Source organism: Nyctereutes procyonoides, unplaced genomic scaffold (genome assembly GCF_905146905.1).
Source record: "Nyctereutes procyonoides isolate TBG_1078 unplaced genomic scaffold, NYPRO_anot_genome, whole genome shotgun sequence".
NCBI classification, from domain to species: Eukaryota; Metazoa; Chordata; class Mammalia; order Carnivora; family Canidae; genus Nyctereutes; species Nyctereutes procyonoides.
Genome location: NW_026575052.1, coordinates 51,177,875 through 51,196,891, shown reverse-complemented (window position 1 = coordinate 51,196,891; position 19,017 = coordinate 51,177,875). Strand labels below are relative to the sequence as shown.

Genomic DNA, 19,017 nt, shown 5'->3' with positions numbered 1-19,017 from the left:
CCATGCTGATGAATTGAAAGAACAAATATTCTTAAAATGTCTACACTACCCAAAGCAATCTGCACATTTAATGCAATCTCTATCAACATAGCAACAGCATTGTTCACAGAGCTAGAACAAATAATCCTAAAATTGGTATGGAACCAGAAAAGACCCCAAATAGCCAGAGGAAGGCTGAAAAAGAAAACCCAAGCTAGGGGCATCCCAGTGCCTGACTTCAAGCTGTATGACAAAGCTGTGGTCATTAAGACAGGATGGTGCTGGCACAAAAACAGACACATAGATCAGTGGAACAGAACAGAGAATGCAGAAATGAGACTCTGTGGCTAACTTATCTTCGACAAAGAAGGAAAGAATATCCAGTGGAAAAAAGCCTCTTCAACAAATGGTGTTGGGAAAATTGGACAGCCACATGCAGAAGAATGAAACTGGACCCGTTTCCTCACACCATACACACAGATAAACTCAAAATGTATGAAAGACCTAAATGCGAGACCAGAATCCATCAAGATCCTAGGGGAGAACACAGGCAGCAATCTCTTCAACCTTGGCTGCAGCAACTTCTTGCTAAGACACGTGTCCAGAGGCAAGAGAAACAAAAGTAAAAATGAACTATTGGGACTTCATCAGGATAAAAAGCTTCTGCACAGCAAAGGAAACAGTCAACAAAACAAGAAGGCAACCCACAGAGTGGGAGATGAGAATTGCAAATGACACGTCAGATAAAGGGCTGGTATCCAAGATCTATGAAGAACTTATCAAACTCAACATCCAAAGAACAAACAATCCAGTCAAGAAATAGGCAGAAGACATGAACAGACATTTCTCCAAAGGAGACACATACATGGCCAACAAGCACATGAGAAAATGCCCAACGTCACTGATCATCAGGGAAATACAAATCAAAACCACAATGAGATACCACCTCACACAGGTGAGAATGGGGAAAATGAACAAGTCAGGTAACAACATGTTGGCGAGGATGCTCTTACACGGTTGGAGGAATGCAGGCTAGTGCAGCCACTCCTGAAAACGGAATGGAGATTCCTCAGAAAGTTGGAAATAGAGCTACCCTACGACCCAGCAAATGCACTACTGGGTATTTACCCAAGGATACAAAGATAGTGATCTGAAGGGGCTCCTGCACCCTCACGTTCATAGCAGCAGTGTCTGCAATAGCCAAACTGTGAAAGGAGTCCAGATGTCCTTCGACAGATGAATGGATAAAGAAGATGTGGTACGTACACCGTGATATTACTCAGCCATCAAAAAGTATGAAATCTTGTCATCTACAGCAACATGGACGGAGCTAGAGGGTATGTTACATGAAATAAGTCAGAGAAAGACAAATACCGTACAATTTCACTCGGGTGGAATCTGAAAAGCCAAACAACAAAAATAAAAGCAACTCATAAACACAGAAATAAACTGGTGGTTGCTGGGCGGGGGGCCACTGGGGGGGGCGCAGGAGCTTGGGGCACAGATGAAGGTAGTACATCACAGGGATGAACGGGGCAGTGCAGGGAATGCGGTCAGTCCCGGTGTGATGACAGCGGGTGGTGCTGGACGGGACCACACTTGTCCTGATGCGCAGTGAGTGTCCGATGGACCGGTAGCCCTGGCACTAATATGACACCATACGTCAACTACACTTCACTTTACAAATTAAAAAGAGGGTAACATTTATTGAGTGTCTGCTCAGCGTAACACAGCTGCCTGCATCATGTAACCGATGCCCTTGAGAGCAGTCACAGAAGAGGAGACAAACTGTCTTTGTTGAAGCCACTTAACAACTAAATCTAACTCCCAGGATTTCTCCGAGGAATCTTCCCCTCTACTTGGATTATTTTCCATGTATGTCAAACATGGAAATAAAATATTTAAAGGAAATAGCAAAACCGAAGCACATGTAAGAATGGAATTCTGAAATGAGTAAGTCTGGAACACGGCAAGAGTGTCGTCAGGAGGCGGGAACAGTACCTCATGGCAGGTGTCCTTATACAGCATCCGGGCTATGTCGGCCTGCTCGCTGTCTGCTGTAATTAAAGGCAGAGATTACCTATTACCAGCCATCGAGAAACACAAGACTGTCAAAAGTAATACAAACATTTACATGTTCTTTTGGCGTGACGGGAGTGGACGTATACCATTTTAAGTGAAAATGTCTATTTTAAAGTTGAGGTAGAACAACACTTTATAGGCGGCTTCCACGTTGCTTTCAACAGAGGCCTGAACGTCTAGGTACAGGGCGGCCTCTTTGTTTCCCTGGGAATGACGAAGACGTTAACGGGGAGGATCCGAATAAGCCAAAGTGCTTATAAAAAGCCTCTCAACTGGGGGATCCCTGGGTGGCGCAGTGGTTTGGCGCCTGCCTTTGGCCCGGGGCACGATCCTGGAGACCCGGGATCGAATCCCACATCAGGCTCCCGGTGCGTGGAGCCTGCTTCTCCCTCTGCCTCTCTCTCTCTCTGTGTGACTATCATATAAAAAAAAAAAAAAAAAAAAAAGCCTCTCAACTAAATTTACCTATAAAACCATAAGGTATAATGTTTCACCATGTGGTGTGCCGAGTCTTTGGCCAGTCACTTCTATAAGCTATAACCACATCACCAAATATTTTCGAGTTGAAACCTCGATGTTATTGCTTACAAATCATTAAAGTGCTAATGTTTTGAATGTCACATTTTATCAAAGATATTTCCTGACATGGGACACGAATGACGTGGAGAAACATGTACAGAAAAGAAAACCATTCAACCTCCATAGAAAATCACGGTGTTGTGGAGAAGCAGCTGGGCGTCCGCTTTGAATTCTTCGTAACTTCGGTACTTTCCCTCGTTCACCTTCTGTGGAGGACCAAGAGCAAGACGGCGACAGAGTTACCAGGGACAATGCTGGTCTGCGTTACACAAACAGGGTGAGAGCACAGGAACGGGAGAACATTCTAGAACGACACAGTGCAGCTGGGACAAGCCCGCCCGTGGCTGGAAGCGCGGGCAGCCACCGGCGACCCCTGTGCTAGGCTGGCTGCTGGCTGAGCTCCAGCGGCCGCGTGGGCCCCGGACAGAGCGCCTCGGCCGGTGTGCCGGGGAGACCCCAGCTACACACCCGCTGCTTTGTAGCACGAAGACTAAGAAAAAGACAACTGTTCGCCTCTGTGACGCTTTACCATCACCATGAAGACGATACACTTCTCATTCTGAATTGGGACTAGGAACTGAATTGTAAAGAATTTTAAATTAAAGTCCAAGGTGTTTCTCTGTGCACAAGACGGTGCAAGGGCTCCGGTGCAAGGGCTCCGTCTACGCCAGAGGCTGTGCGGGAAGGATCTCTCCCAGGGGGCTCCCTGCTGCTCTGCCTTTAGCTGCCAGAGGGAAGGATTATGGAGGGAATCTGAGGGGATTTTGTGGAGGAGGCAAAGTTTTTAGAAGGGTATATGGCAAAGTAATTTAAAAGTAGCAGGGAGGGACGCCTGGGGGTTGAGCATCTGCCTTTGGCTCAGGGCGTGATCCTGGGGTCCTGGAATCGAGTCCTGCCTCGGGCTCCCCGCAGGGGGCCTGCTTCTCCCTCTGCCTGTGTCTCTGCCTCTCTCTGTGTGTCTCTCATGAATAAATAAATAAAATCATAAAAAAAAAGTAGCAGGGAGGCATTTTCTTATCCTGGTGGTACTTTTAGGAAATCAGGTTGGAAATTAGAATATGAAGGCTTCTAAAGAATACTAAGATCCTGCCTTTCTGCAGTTGTCCTTTCTTCCCAACGGCCTGGGAGAAACACCCTGATGGAGGTCCCTGTCCTGTCTGCCAGCGAGGGTCACAGGGCTTATTTACAAATATCCACCTATCTAAGCTCCACTCTGAGTTTCTGACTGCACTGGGTTCCCGGTGATCTGATACACACCCAGGTGGAAAAGCCCTACCGCACACATCCAAAGCAACTTTGTGATTTTTGATGTTTGCACCATCATGGCCTGGATTTGGATCTGAACTGCAAGCTCCCGAAGATAGAAAAATCGTGTCTTCTTGTCTCTTTTCTCTATAGTGCCTCTTGTTCATGGACGGCCCCTGCTAAGCACCATCAGCCCACCTAGTACTCCCCACGATCACCCAGGGTCCAATGAGAGGAAGCTGCCAGGTGTCTCAGAGAGAGGAAGCAGCAGAGCAAAGTCAGGGCAGGGAAGGGCAGGAAGGTGGCTGTGCTCATCATGGTCCTTCGAGACCTTAGGGGTTAGGAGAAGAGGCTGTGCTTGAGGGCCTGAGACCCGGGGGCACGAGGTCAAGTGAGAGCTCCTGTTTCACCCCAGGCTCTGCAGCCACTGCACAGGGAACGACCTTCCTTTACCCTGGTCCTACTGAAGCACCTCAGTCCTTCCCCAGGCCAAGGGAGAGGAAGTCATTCCTGTGGCCTCCCTGTAAGCTGTTACGGACAACCACAAGATCCTGAATTCAAAATGACATGTAACGTACAGAATTAGTAATCCAGCAACCCTACTGGAAATGCATTAAAATGATCTACTGGATTTTACTGCAACTCGTAATTACATATTAACAAACCCATTAACCATCCTCGGCTAGAACAGGTAACATTAAGAACTCTGAGCCAGTTCTCTGGTTATAACGTCTATGTCATTCAAGTCCCAAGACGCTAGTCCTATGCTCTAGCGCTTCCTGAGAGCCAGCCACTCAAGCCAAGAAACCATGTCCAGACGGGAGTCCTTGGATCTGGAGCAGCAAGTGGACCAGGCTACATGCCCCTTGTAGTCGGCAGGTACCAAGAACTCGCACATGGCTTACTCACCAGGGCTTCTCAGAGAGGACAGCTGATGCGCACACAGAGCAAGCACACGGCAGCCATGCGGCAGCAACACCCTCGAGGGCCCAGCCTGTTATGTTTTGGGAGGAGGGTGGGCAGCCACTCTCTCAAGAAGGAATGGCAATCAAAAGCACGCGCCGGCAAGAGCTACTGGGTCACCGGGAGCCCTGGGTGTATTGGGAACAGGCCAGAGGGCCTGGCTTTACCTCCTGGATGGTAGGGACGTCGACCGCCGAATGCACCAGCCTCCGATACATCGGGTGCTTGTTGTCCTTCCCCTTTTTGTTAAGGTCGATAGCCTGAAAGGTCATCAGACACATCAGATTTAAACACAGCTAGAGAGAGGCAAGTGAGACAATTTCTAAACAACAGAACTTATATACAGGGACTACATAGTTTACTATGACATTTTTAGGGTTCTGATAGAACAATTATTTTGGAAAACTCCACATCGTTTTGACACTACCAATCAAAATGTTCATTTTGACAAATGGAATTACACGTGCAAAAACATTAACGTTTCCACAACGGGGAAAGGACCATAAAGGGGCCGGCTGACTGGACACCTTCCAACACCCACACACAAACACAAAGTCAAATGGAGACACAAATGTGAGACCTGAAATTACATAAATCCTGGAAGAAGACAGAGGCAGTACACTTCTGCACATCAACTTAGCAATATTTCTCTGGATATGTCCCCTGAGGCAAGGGAACCAAAAAGCAAAAATGAATGACTGGGATTTCATCAAGATAAAAAGCTCCTGCCTAGCAAAGGAAACAGGTGACGAAACTAAAAGGCAACTTACAGAATGTGAGAAGATATCTGCAAATGTCTTATCAGATTAAGGGTTAGTATCCAAAATCCATAAAGAACCTATCAAACTCGACACTCAGAGAACAAATAAACCAATCAAGAAATGGGCAGAAAACATTAATAGACATTTCTCTGGAGAAGACATCCAGATGGACAACAGACACATGAAAAAAATGCTCCACACCACACATCACTAGGGAAATACGAATCAAAACCACACTAAGATACCACCTCACACCAGTCAGAATCACTAAAATTAACAACACAAGAAACAACAGGTGCTGGTGAGGATGTGGAGAAAGGGGTACCACTCTTGCTCTGTTGGTGGGAATGCAAGCTGCTGCAGCCACTCTGGGAGACAGTGTGGAGGGTCCTCAGAAAGCTAGAAATAGAGCTACCCTATGACCCAGCAATTGCACTGCTGAGAATTTACCCCAAAGATACAGATGCAGTGAACCTCAATGTTCATAGCAGCAATGCCCACGACAGCCAAACCATGGAAGGAGCCCAGCTGTCCATCAACTGATAAATAAAGAAGATGATAACACACACACACAATGGACTACTACTTAACCATGAGAAAGGATGAAATCTTGCCATTTGCAACATTGTGGATGGAATTAGAGGGTATTACGCTGAGTGAAGTAAGTCAGAGAAAGACAAATACCACATGATTTCATGGGATCTAAACAACCAACCAAACAAACAAACAAAAATAAACAGACTCTTAAATAGAACAAAGTAGTGGGTGCCAGAGGGGAGGAGGGTCAGAATAGGTAAAGGGGATGAAGAGGTACAAACCTCCAGTTATAAAAAGGTATGTCTCAAGGATGAACAGGGCAGCATGGGAACACAGCTAATAATACTGTCCTAACACCGTGTAGTGACAGATGGTGACTCTACTCATTGCTGAGTATTGAGCTCTGTGTACAAACATGGAATCATGGTGTTGCACATCTGCCACTAATAGAATATCATATGCCAACTACACTGCAATTAAGGATTTTGAAAAACAAAAGATGAAACAAGAGAAATGTATTTGCAGAGAGTTAACAGTGACAGTTTAATCTAAAGCAGCTAAAAAAAAAAATAAATAAAGCAGCTAAAGAAATGTCCGTCAAGGGGATCCCTGGGTGGTGCAGCGGTTTGGCACCTGCCTTTGGCCCAGGGCGCGATCCTGGAGACCCGGGATCGAATCCCACGTCAGGCTCCCGGTGCATGGAGCCTGTTTCTCCCTCTGCCTGTGTCTCTGCCTCTCTCTCTCTCTCTGTATGACTATCGTAAATAAATAAATGAATGAATGAATGAGATGAATGAATGAATGAATGAATGAATGAAAGAAAGTCCGTCAAAACAAAACAAGCCTCTTATGGAACAATTCACCACACGAAGGCAGTACGGTGGCGGCATCCTGCACCCTTTCCCCTGCTGTGGGTGGGTACGTGCCAGTCCCTCACTGGTCAGGAAGGACCTTGGCTGGAGCTCGCTGAGACCCTCTGCAGGACTTACCCTCTCCTTCATGCGGGAGACGATGAACCTCAAGTATGTGCTCATCTCCTGTTTGTTTGTGTTTTTCTTCTTGATGCTCTGTTAAAAATAGAAAAGGCCAGATATAAAATATGATTATTTACCAGTCTGTATTCATGTAAAAGACTTTCACATATAAAATATTACAGTATGCAAAGATTGTATCAAGAGATGCATTATTTCCAACATATCTGATACAGAGAAATCTTTTAAAAGTGCATAGCATTTGATGTGACAAAATGGAAAATATTATGTTGTACTTGGCATAATACCTTAGAGAAATATGCATTTTTTCTTGATATTTAGAACTTCAACCATTTCCAGATAAAACAAATGATGACATAATAATGATATGATGTAGAATCACTTATTTTACCAAGAAAATAAAAAAAGTCGGCCAAAACCCTTTAGGGAGTATTGTGAATCAGTAATACCGGATGGTGAATTTCGACACACACTAATCTTCATGTAGAAGGTCACTGGAGTCTATGTCACCTGTGAACTGTGTACAGCACAGCTGCACACCTAACTTCTGTTTTAAGGGTTATGGGCTCTCTTTGGTAATAACTCCAATTTCCATTAGCTTGACCTGCAAAGCCAATTAGGTTCTCCAATCTGTCTCTGAAAACCTAAATTCATGTGATGAGGAAAAGACAGGATTCTACCTTTTGTGTCATTTCTAGGCAGCTAGGAAGCAGGGACAAATGTCCTGTTTCCTCCGTCGAGGCTGAGGCCTCCCGGCAGAGCCCCGGCCCCGCGGACTGGGTGTGGTCAGTACGTCCCAGCTGCCCTCACCCCCTCGGGCCCCCAGAGGACGGTCCTCCGCCCCGTGGAGTCGTGGCTCCCGGAGAACTGTGCCGCCAGGGAAGTCCTCCTCGTGCTCACAGACTGCAGGAAGGAGCTAAGAATTCTTTGTTGTGGCTAAGTGAACCGATGACCCCCACACACAACATGAAAAATGGACATTTTCTTCCTAGAGATGTGGTTTCATGCCCTCTGTGTTTAAAGTGTTCCCTTCCCAGGATGCCTCGCTGGCTCAGTTGGAAGAGCATGCAACTTCTGATCCTGGGGTTGTGAGTTCAAGCCCCATGACGGGTGCAGAGAGGACTTACATAAAATTTAAAATAATAAAAACACACTGGCCCCTTCTTTCCACTTCTCACCTGGACTCTGGCCTAGAGAATTACTGCTTCTGTTGCACTCGACTCTATTTTATGACCTGTGCACGCACACAGCTTCTAATTTATGCCCACTACAGAGCGGTTTCAACACCATCCATCCCCAGAGACACTGGTGGGACGTCTGTAAGAAGTCGGACCTCCCTGTTGAGCACACGAGCTGACATTTCTAAGGGAAAGCCCCTGTGCTCGTATCTGTGTGTTCACTCCCGCATTTGCTCACGGACCAGGCGGCTGTGACGTGCAACCGAGACCAAGCACCCGAAGTATTCGCGTGGAGCTCACCACACAGGGCATCTCCCCGGACTCCAGGGTTACAGTCTTTAGGGCAAGGGGCAGCTCTGGCGTAGCTGTGGACCTTCATGTCTAACAAGACCCAGAGCAACACGTGGGAAGCCAGCAGCTGCTCCGTCCAGTAAGCCGGCACCACAGGGAAGGGATAGCTGTGTGCACCTGCTCCCCACACAGGAGGGTAGGGGGCCGTCAGGGGCCTCAGGGGATGCAGGGCATGGTCAGCTATGTGTGACGCTGGACCAACGTTCTTGCAACATGGACATCCTCCCATGCACTGCTTTCTACACTGAATGAACACCTGGAAGGACTGTCAGATACATGGATGGCAAAGGGTAAGAGGCCAAGCAGGCTGTTTTCCTCACCTTTTGGGACACCTGCATTCTCTTAAAAAGAGAAGAGAATGAAAATGAAAGCTTTCAGCTACATGCTCTATCACATTAACTCCAAAATATTCTGGATATGTTCCTAAAACCACTGATCCCAAATACCAGTCTGATATTTAAATCACAAATTTGTGTAAAATCAAATAAAACAACAACCTACATCAGGTTACAAAGTCTTATAACACCATCTGTGGAGTTACGGTTGTTTTAATGGGTGACATGTAATTTAGGGGAAATACACAACCAACACTTCACGCAACAAACTAGAATTTCAGGGCTCACTCCGTACTGCTCCAAACTCCCCTCGATGAAGCAGAGTGGGAATGCCCTCCTCCCGGGGGTCTCCGTTTCAATACCTCAAGCTCCACCCAGGGAGCCCCTGAACAGACGGGTGTGGAGTGGGGACTCTGGGGACAGCGGCCCTCTCCAGGCTACGGGGCATTCCGCATCTGTGCAGGAAGACGGTTTTTCCTCGCTGTGCTCTCAACATCAACCTACAAAGTACTTCGCTGTTCGTTAGAACTTAACCCCTTTGGTTTTGTGTTTTTTAGAACCTTAGAAAATAAATCGATTCAAACATCTCTTCTGCTAACGAAGGCTCTCCTGAAGATGTAGATGGACTGCAGTGCACGTGAGCACTGCTGAGGACACAGGGTTCTGGGCCTCATCTGCCCTGGGCACCCCCAGGGGTGGCAGGCACCTGCTTCCCACACCTGCAGGCCGTGAGGCTCGCTGGGAGTGCTCACGCCAACAAGAGAGAGACACTGAGCACACACGGCCTCTCCCCACAGCTCTAAGAGACAAAATATTTGCCACAAGATGCTTCCGCACTTGCTCATCTTGTGAACTTGCTTTCTGCACTTCCCTGTTTTAATTTAGAGGTTTAATATTTCACTGAAGAAATGAATGGAGCATTGTAGTCTCTGTAGGATGGCACCATATGACTTGTGAGGCTTTCCTAGGTGACGTGGTATGAGCTGCCCATGTGACAGTAACAGCACTGTTTCAACTGTGCCTGTCAGCCAAACCAAGACATTCAAAGTGGCTTAAGAAAAACCCACTTTAACAGAAATTGGAGTAGCTTCTAAGGTAAATGATATTCTGTTTGTAACATAAGTAAGACAGCTCTTAACGGCAAGATCAGAAAAACAAAAATAATGCAGGTGTGCTACAAATGTTGAGACACCCTCTAAAGTGAGATGCTCTCAAGCACACAACAGATGACCAAGGGGCTGCTTCCCTCTATGGGGAGAAAATAACAGAAAATCTCAAACATCTTCCCGAGTATGGGATTCTTACCACTGTCACAAACAACTGCTGAGGCCAGAGCAACCCGGATGAGGCCAGGTGGATGCCACAGGGAAAACACAAACCAAGCAACGCAGCCACACTCAGGACCTCACAGTGGTTCTGGCGAGAAGAAGGCACGAGTCACCTTTGATCCTGTCAAGGCTCCTCCTCAGCTGATTCCTGATCACGATGCCCAAGCAGCGCCTACAGAACACATGCTCAGGACAGAATGGTCTAGAATCCTTAGTATTCCTTAGAGATCCAGCTTTTCAGCTGCAGAAATGTATTTTAGCAAAAAAAGAACTTGTGGAAATAGCATCTCAACACACCTGGTACCCAAATGAGAAAACTGTGCCATCAGAGATCCAGGGATGTTTTCCTCAGATCATGAATCTGTGCCGCTAGAGTGGACCAAACCCACATCCCCCAGTCTGTGACTAACCAAGACAAGGGCATCAGACTCTCTCACGGATCCCTAGTATCCATAATATTTTTCCTGTCATAGGGCTAGACCAGCAGTCAACAAACCTCCTCTGTGAAGGGTCGTCGGTAACTATTTTAGGCTCTGAGGACATAAGGTTGGGGTCTGTCCCCACCACTCAACCCTGCACTCATAATTAACACGTGCACTGCACAAGCACAGCTGTGTTCTAGTAACACTTTGGGATACTGAAAACTGAATTTCTTATGATTTTCACAGGTTACAAAATATTATTCCTTTTTGATTTTTCTTCAACCATTTAAAAATGTAAAACCCATTCTAAACTCACGAACAGTACGCAAACTGGCAGGCCTGACTTGGTCCGTGGGCTGTACTTTGCCAAGTACAGACTTGGACTAGACTCTGTTCTGTGAAAACAGCATCCACACCGGTCCGGCTCAGCCAAGTCTTCACCACGGTCTTGTATGGTATGCGGCACAGAGTAAGTGCTCAACAAAGACTAGCAGGTGAACTGCTGGTCGTTGTTACCGACTTCACTGCCTACTAGAAAAAATATTCTATACAGCTGAACTCAACTCAAGCACAGGAAAGCCTTCCAAATGTGAAACACTTATTCACAGCCAAGCTGTGTCAGCATTCTCTGGCCACTATAAACCGTTTTGTTTATTTGTGGTGTCTATACCGCCTCACCGCCAGCTGACACCTAAATACCGCCTTGGCCTCCAACCACAATGTTCGTGAGCTCCCAGACATCTGGGGCACTTGCTGGAAAGTCCTCAGCCCCAAGGCTAAGTTCTCAACAAGCACCCAGGCGACTGTGGTGCAAGCAGCCTCTAGTGTTGCTTCAGAAAGACACACATCTGTGTATAAATTACCCATATTATTCAAGGAATCGGGAACTCCAAGCTCTCCTCAATAACTATCTGTGATCGCAGTGAACATCATCTACACGTAAACTGCCTGTGTTGTTAGGGAAATCAGAGGCCCTACATGCAGTAAGTATCTCCGCAACCACCTGTAATGATGGGCTATGATAGAATCCTCATTTGTAAGAAACCCGGTATCTGAGACGTGCACAGCAGAGCTGGCCTTGTGGACATGGCCCAAAGTCTGGCCACTTCTCCTTCCATACCTCAGGAGTCCCAGGAGCCCCTTAAAGACAATCATTTACCAGGCTAATTTTCTAAAAATATACCTGTGTTCAGTCTTTGTCACACCCCACTGCCAACATAGGGACATTAACTCTCCTCTCCAAGACCGGAGGGCAAAGCACCCATCTACTGCCAGCGTGGAGGGGTGAAAACGTGGAGTGCCCACTTCTGTATGTGGAACGCACCGCATGTAACCGCATGGGTCCCCCTGTAGCTCTGGCCTAAGTCCCAGAGCCATTTGCACCTGACTTCCTGGCAGTAGCTTTTTTTTTTTTTTGTACTTAAAGGGATTACAATTTAAGTTTTAACCCTCCCTTACGCTGTCTCCTTACTCACAGGTAAAAGCTGGAGGTCAGAGGGTGAGTCAAACTAAGAAGAGCATGCTGAGCTGGATTCCTGGAGCCCTGCCCTCCCGAGTTGGGACGGGAGCCCAGAAACCCCGACGCAGTTTCCAGACTACTTGACCATGACTCACAAACAGCACGGAACGTTATTCCAGCTGTCCCTACACTTCATTGTTACGACGTCAACTCCTTCCTGTCTGATTGAGGCAACGCGTTTTGCCTCAGTTCAGATGATATGATCAGCTTTGTAGCAGCCGACATATCAAAGCACAGTCTCAAATTAATTCCACATGCCACAAAAATGACTGGAATGGTAAAAAGAGGCCGTATTTCTACACCCACTACATCCTCATACTCACAAAGAAATCGCTCAACTACCAGCTAGGGAGAGAGGGGGGTGCTCCGCACGTCGAGGACTCTCATCCCGATATCAGACGTCCTCGTGGGGGGGTGTGGGTTCCTCTGAGCGTGTTCCATGGGTGGGAGAACAGGAAACGGACATCCAGGGACACGTTATGGAACACAGGTCTTAGGTCTTACATCGACTTGTTCCTTTTCCCTCCTACATGACACTACAGAACAAGACTGGAAACACCCAGGCAGCAGGGACTCCTCCGTGGGATGTGCTTCCCCACTCTCTTCTGAACATCGGGTACCCGCCCCAGGGCTCGGGTCTCCTCCTCTGCTCCGTAAGGCCGTCAGCCACAGGAACACTACCGGCCTCCCTCCCACCTCGTCCCCTCCTACCACAGACATCTGCAGAGACAATAAAAGGTAACTGTGTCCACTTTGTCAATAGTTTAAGTTCATCAATACTGGAAACATCAGATGAGCATTTGTGTCTCTAGATTTAAGTTGGAACCATTCTGATGTAGAAACTGGATCAACTATCATCTCTTAACCCTCAGAGTAAAAGGTCAGGTTTAATTAAAATTCACCCATTCAGCAAAAGATATATCAGGAAGAACAAATAATGTACCACCACCCAAAACACTTCACCCCCAACTCCAAGCTTTCTGACAGGATGTTAAACTCATCATGGGAGACAATGCAGAAAACATGTGGTTTTCTGTCTTGTTTGGGTCCAGGTCATTTTATAAAGAGGTCAGACCACAATACATGAGATTTTATAGTTTTAGATGCTAGATCTAATTTGTAACACCCTCTGGCTGGAACAATATTCCCGTCACCTTTTCCTACTGTCAGGCCTGTGATGAAGAGTTCAGCAGCCTCAGAAAGGACTTGGTTCAGAAAAAGATCTCCCCCGCCCCCCAAAAAAGAAAAAGATCTTCTCAAAAGTAATTTTGTTTTTTATGAATATAAAAATATGACCCAGTTGGCTTTAAAAACTGTAAAATATATTTGGTTACTGTTCATTTTGTATTTTTAAAATAATACTTTGTCTACCATAAAACAAACTAAAAAGCTTCTATTTAAAAATCAAATCTCATTCTACATTCATTAATATGGTTAAAATCTGACTTACCTACATTCAGGGTGAATGTATTAATAAACTTCCCACACTGACAGAGGGAAACAGACCAGAAGGCAAGGACAGTTACACTTTCATGGTAGACATAGGAAGGACAGGTTTTCAAAACAGGTTCATTTACCATTTTGTCCTATTCATTTTGAACATTAAATGAATGACCTCCCTACTTTGCAAATTAAAAAAGACCTGTACTGCCTACACACCAAAAAGAATGAAAAATGGATTCACAAGTAAATTTCTATCTTGAGTTTCAAGAAATAGCTTTCATCATGATTTTTTTAGCTGTTTCAGCAAACAGAAGTTACAGTGCAGATGACTCCACATAGCTCACCCAGAACTAAGCTGACATCTACAAGTCGGGGCCAACCCGTCCGACTCCAGGTGGCCCCTCATGGCGACAGAGTTCTGGTTTAGCATTAGTTAAAAACAGTGAAGTTCCTTCATTTCCGTTATCTACCAAATAGAAATACAGGTCGTGAGCCTGATAAGCCTGCTCGCATGCCCACTGGACACATGCGCCCAGGGCTCCCACAGGGCAGCGGGGAGAGGACACTCCAACCCCACAGAAAGGTCTGCCAGGGAGCATGTACCGGCCCCAGGAGCGATCCTAGGGTAGCTCAGAAAACATCCGTGTGTCCATATATTAAAAAAAAAAAAATTCAAAACGTTATCACCAAACATTATTCTGATATTCACCAGCAGAAGTAGAGGCCAGAAAGCATGCGGTGCATGCACACACATGAACATCTGCATACGTATGCAAGCACACACCGGCACGGACAGGAACACTGACACGCAGCATATGTTCACACAATGCAACTGCCACATGCACGTGCACGTGTACATGCAACACAGATGCACAAAGAAACCCCTAGTCCCACATCCAAGCACATGCACACACACACATAATAGACAGCCATGCATGGACACATACGAACACATACATGTGTGTGCCCACACACACACACATGTATGTAGGCTTATGCACACACATAGGCCTGCCTTCCATAACCAAAGCGCACAGGATAAGGTGACTTTGTAATTCGAAAACTATATAAAAATGAAGCAAAACTGAAATGACACATTCATTTGTATCCCATCATACTGGTAACAAAGACCTGAGAAATACTTTCATGTTGGCATAAACGGGTATAATCTTCTAAAGGGCAATATGGTGATTTTTATCACAAATTAAAATGTGCCCATCCTTTAAATTTATGAATTCTACCTCAATAAACTTATCCTGTGAAGGTGATCACACAGAGTGACATAAATATGTTATTTATACGTTAAGTTTCTTTCCTTTTAAAAGATACAACTGACTACACTGTGTATTACAGATTTATCTTTTAGACAAATAAAATCTTAAAAGCTATTTCACTTAAAGGTTATGATTTTCTAATTTTTTTCCTGAAATATTCACGGCTATTTTAGGCATATAAAATTCAAATACACTTGACTATAACAAAATACAAACTTCATTTGCACACAGAAGTAACTCATAGCGAGAAGACTGCTCTCGAGTGTCACGGTTCTGGGCACAGCGGGACGAGTCCCCTGACAGAGTTTCAGCGCGATCCTGCTGATCAGACAGGATAGTGGGGATAGTGGGAATGTGCATCAGGAGGAAGTAAACTGAGACAACACCCTTGTAAAGAAACCTGGGATAGTGCTGACCTGTGCTGATACACACTACATTCGGTCATGTGCGTGAAGTTATGCAAACACAGAACAAATGGATGGGCACACGCACACACACGCACACGGGGAGGGGTCTGTGAGGACATCCACCTGCTGTGTCATACAATTTCTGGAAATGTCATTTTTAACTTATCCTTCTCTAAATTATTTGAATTTTTCATAGCAAACTATAAAAGAAATAATTTTAACTCCCTCCCTTTCTGTAATGAAGGAGAGTTCTGTGTTAGAGTGCTAAATAGTACGTTACTAGAATTTTTTTCAGAGCAAAATGTTAACATGACATTCAAAGGTTACTTTTCAAGAACAATCTATTGTGTCTCTACAGTTTAATTATTTTTTAGAAAAGCAGATATTCCAAAGAAATATCCTCAGGGTCATGAGATTCTTGAGATTATGAATGTTAATAAAATTATTTTAAATACAGAAAACTTCTTATCATTGCCTTCTTAAAATATCTGGAGGTAAAAGATTCAGATGCAATGAAACGCCGGGACACCTGCACCCCGATGTTTCTAGCAGCCATGTCCACAATAGCCAAACTGTGGAAGGAGCCTCGGTGCCCATCGAAAGATGAATGGATAAAGAAGATGTGGTTTATGTATACAATGGAATATTACTCAGCCATTAGAAACGACAAATACCCACCATTTGCTTCAACGTGGATGGAACTGGAGGGTATTATGCTGAGTGAAGTAAGTCAATCGGAGAAGGACAAACAGTGTATGTTCTCATTCATTTAGGGAATATGAATAATAGTGAAGGGGAATATAAGGGAAGGGAGAAGAAATGTGTGGGAGATATCAGAAAGGGAGACAGAACATAAAGACTTCTAACTCTGGGAAATGAACTAGGGGTGGTGGAAGGGGAGGAGGGCGGGGGGTAGGGGTGAATGGGTGGCGGGCACGGAGGGGGACACTTGACGGGATGAGCACTGGGTGTTATTCTGTATGTTGGTAAATTGAACACCAATAAAAATTAATTTATTAAAAAAAAATATCTGGAGGTAGTCCAATACAGGAGACAAAGCTGCTTGAACTGAAGCAAATATGGATAAGGTTAACTGCTGGTTGACGGAGACCAATTCTCAGGGACATTTTCATCGCCAGCATGGACAGAGTATACATAATAGGAACAAAAGTCTTCCAATTGCTGTAAAATACTAGAAATCCTCAAGTTTAGGTAGTAATGGATGACTTCCACCTACTATTTCAACTTGCACTGAAATGTGGCCCTGGGCATCTTATCTTCAAAATCTGTCATGAGTGTAAGTGGTTCATCTACGCTCTTTCTAAGCCCTGATTGGAAAGGAGACTGGAGAGACTATTCTGATCTGCAACCACGTTCTTTGGTCCCAGTCTATAGACTCTCTGGCTCATTAAGTGCCAGAACATTTAGATCTCCTCCTTTTAGATCACAAAAATGGTTTTACTTCAAGTTTTGACGCTGTTTAAAAAAACAAATCAACTACAGGATATTTAAAATCTCATTAGAATTTCAAGATTCTTATTACCCCTTCTCCCGGAAAAGGAACCGCTAAGCACGTATCTTTTTCTTTACTGTAAAGATTAAAACGATAGAACAGATCCTACACAGAAACAACTATTTCTTTAGATGTTTTAAAGCTCAAAATAAAACTCCCCATCCCCAACCCAGACACAGGCTTTCTGAGCCTCCCAGAGTGACTCCTGCTCTACAAAACCAGTGTGGAGTCATGAGTTTTTACTGACTCCGCATCCCCTCAGCAAGCTTAACTCTCTCACAACGTGGGCAAGTCCAGACTGACAAGGACAAAAGGAAAACCAAAGGATAGAAAGTAAAACAGATGAGGTGCACTGAGCTCCGCTGTGGCTACCGTGTTCCTATGTGATCCGGTAACTCTCTGAAATTTAACAAAAACCATCTGGTCAGTAAAAGTAGAGCAAACACATGGAAAATGGGACTTGACAACCTGACAGTGAATTCCTACAAAAGTAGCATTAGACATTTTCTTTACAAGTGTAATTGTTCAATTTCCTCTCAGGAATATAAAATATCCACAATACAGTTTAACCCATCTTCAAAAGTCCTACCTAGTGTTTTTGCTCAAAGTCTGTACTATGAAAGCTATGGCTGTAAAGACACCTGCCTGTCAGCAACTACCTGAGTTCCAGATCCCTCCTAGCTGATCAGCAACCCAGTTCTTTTGTATTTTTACTACCATTGCTATTGTTCCTCAGATTTCATTAATAACTCGTGTCAATTGTTGTAAGAAAACAGATATTTGTTTTTAAAATGCATAGTCAAATCCATTAAGAATTTGAATATTAATACAGTTCTCACACCCCCAATTAAACCAAGTGAAGTACACTGAGGTAACATACTGAGGGTATACAGTGGTGCTCCTGAGGGGAAGTACACTGAGGTAATAATACACGGAGCATGTACGGTGGTGCTGCTGAGAGGAAGTACACTGAGGTAATACATGGAGGCTGTACAGTAGTGCCGCTGAGGGGAAGTACACTGAGGTAATAATACACAGAGCATGTACGGTGGTGCCGGTGAGGGGATGTACACTGAGGTAATAATACACGGAGTGTGTATGGTGGTGCCGGTGAGGGGAAGTACACTGAGGTAATACACGGAGCGTGTACGGTGGTGCCGCTGAGGGGAAGTACACTGAGGTAATACACGGAGCGTGTACGGTGGTGCCAGTGAGGGGAAGTACACTGAGGTATTTCATGAGTGTGGACAGTGGTGCTGGTCAGATCAAGTGTACCTAGGTAATAAACGGAAAGTGTACAGTTGTGGTGAGATGAAGTCTACTAAGAAATTACTAAGCCAAAATTACTAAGACAATACTAGAAGCTCATCATCCTGGCAGGTTATTTAAGATGCAAACTAAAGAAGGAAAATATTATGAAGATACAACTCTTTTACATTATTAACAAATATTTAACTGAATAATACAAAGTATATTCAGCAACTGAGCCCATCAGTAACCTAGGCAACTTGTGTGATTTCGAATATGGATCATAGTAAATACAAATACAAAACAAAAGAGGTTGCAATAAAATAACCCCTTACTAATCACCATCAACGCCATATGCAATGTACTCTGAAGGCGTCACACATCACTTGTACGCACACATACCACGTTCTACAGCCAACAAGCACAGTCCGTTATACTTCTCACTAGGGAAGTAACAGGAAGGAAAATAATTGTGGTAAAGTCCCTATTTATCCTACCAGACTATTTCATTTTGCTTTAAGTAATTAGAATGCTTTAGAGACAACTGCCCCATCCCTCCACCCTCCAAATAAAATACAAGTGAAGAATCAACTAACCCATGATATGACAAAAAATAAAGGTGACGTTACATGGATATAAAATGGGAAGTAGATACAAAATTTTCCAACAACATGCCTTTTGCTGGCTGTATTTTCTCAGTGGAGAGGACGGGTTGAAGCGAACCTGGTGTTCCTTGATTTCCAAAGGCTAGCCATGACAGGAGTCACACAATCCAGAGGCAAGTGTGACAGGGCAGAGAGCATATTTTTATGTGACTGGAACTTTCTACGGTCCATACCCTGAATATGTTAGGTGTTCTGG

General features: G+C 44.9%; 1 protein-coding gene across 13 annotated transcripts in view; it reads right to left on the bottom strand.

Annotated features, from left to right (window-relative positions):
- Positions 1 to 19,017, bottom strand: part of ZMYND11 (zinc finger MYND-type containing 11) — a 131,858-nt gene that overhangs the window by 19,716 nt on the left and 93,125 nt on the right. For 10 of the 13 annotated variants that reach the window (XM_055331289.1, XM_055331299.1, XM_055331301.1 and 7 more), the window contains 4 exons: positions 7,136 to 7,213; positions 5,016 to 5,108; positions 2,759 to 2,846; positions 1,981 to 2,036 (listed from right to left, as the gene is read on the bottom strand). In XM_055331289.1, the coding sequence (XP_055187264.1) occupies positions 1,981 to 2,036; positions 2,759 to 2,846; positions 5,016 to 5,108; positions 7,136 to 7,213 (315 nt within the window). The remainder of the gene's footprint in view (positions 1 to 1,980; positions 2,037 to 2,758; positions 2,847 to 5,015; positions 5,109 to 7,135; positions 7,214 to 19,017) is intronic. The other 3 variants (XM_055331298.1, XM_055331300.1, XM_055331302.1) reach the window with 1 other exon arrangement.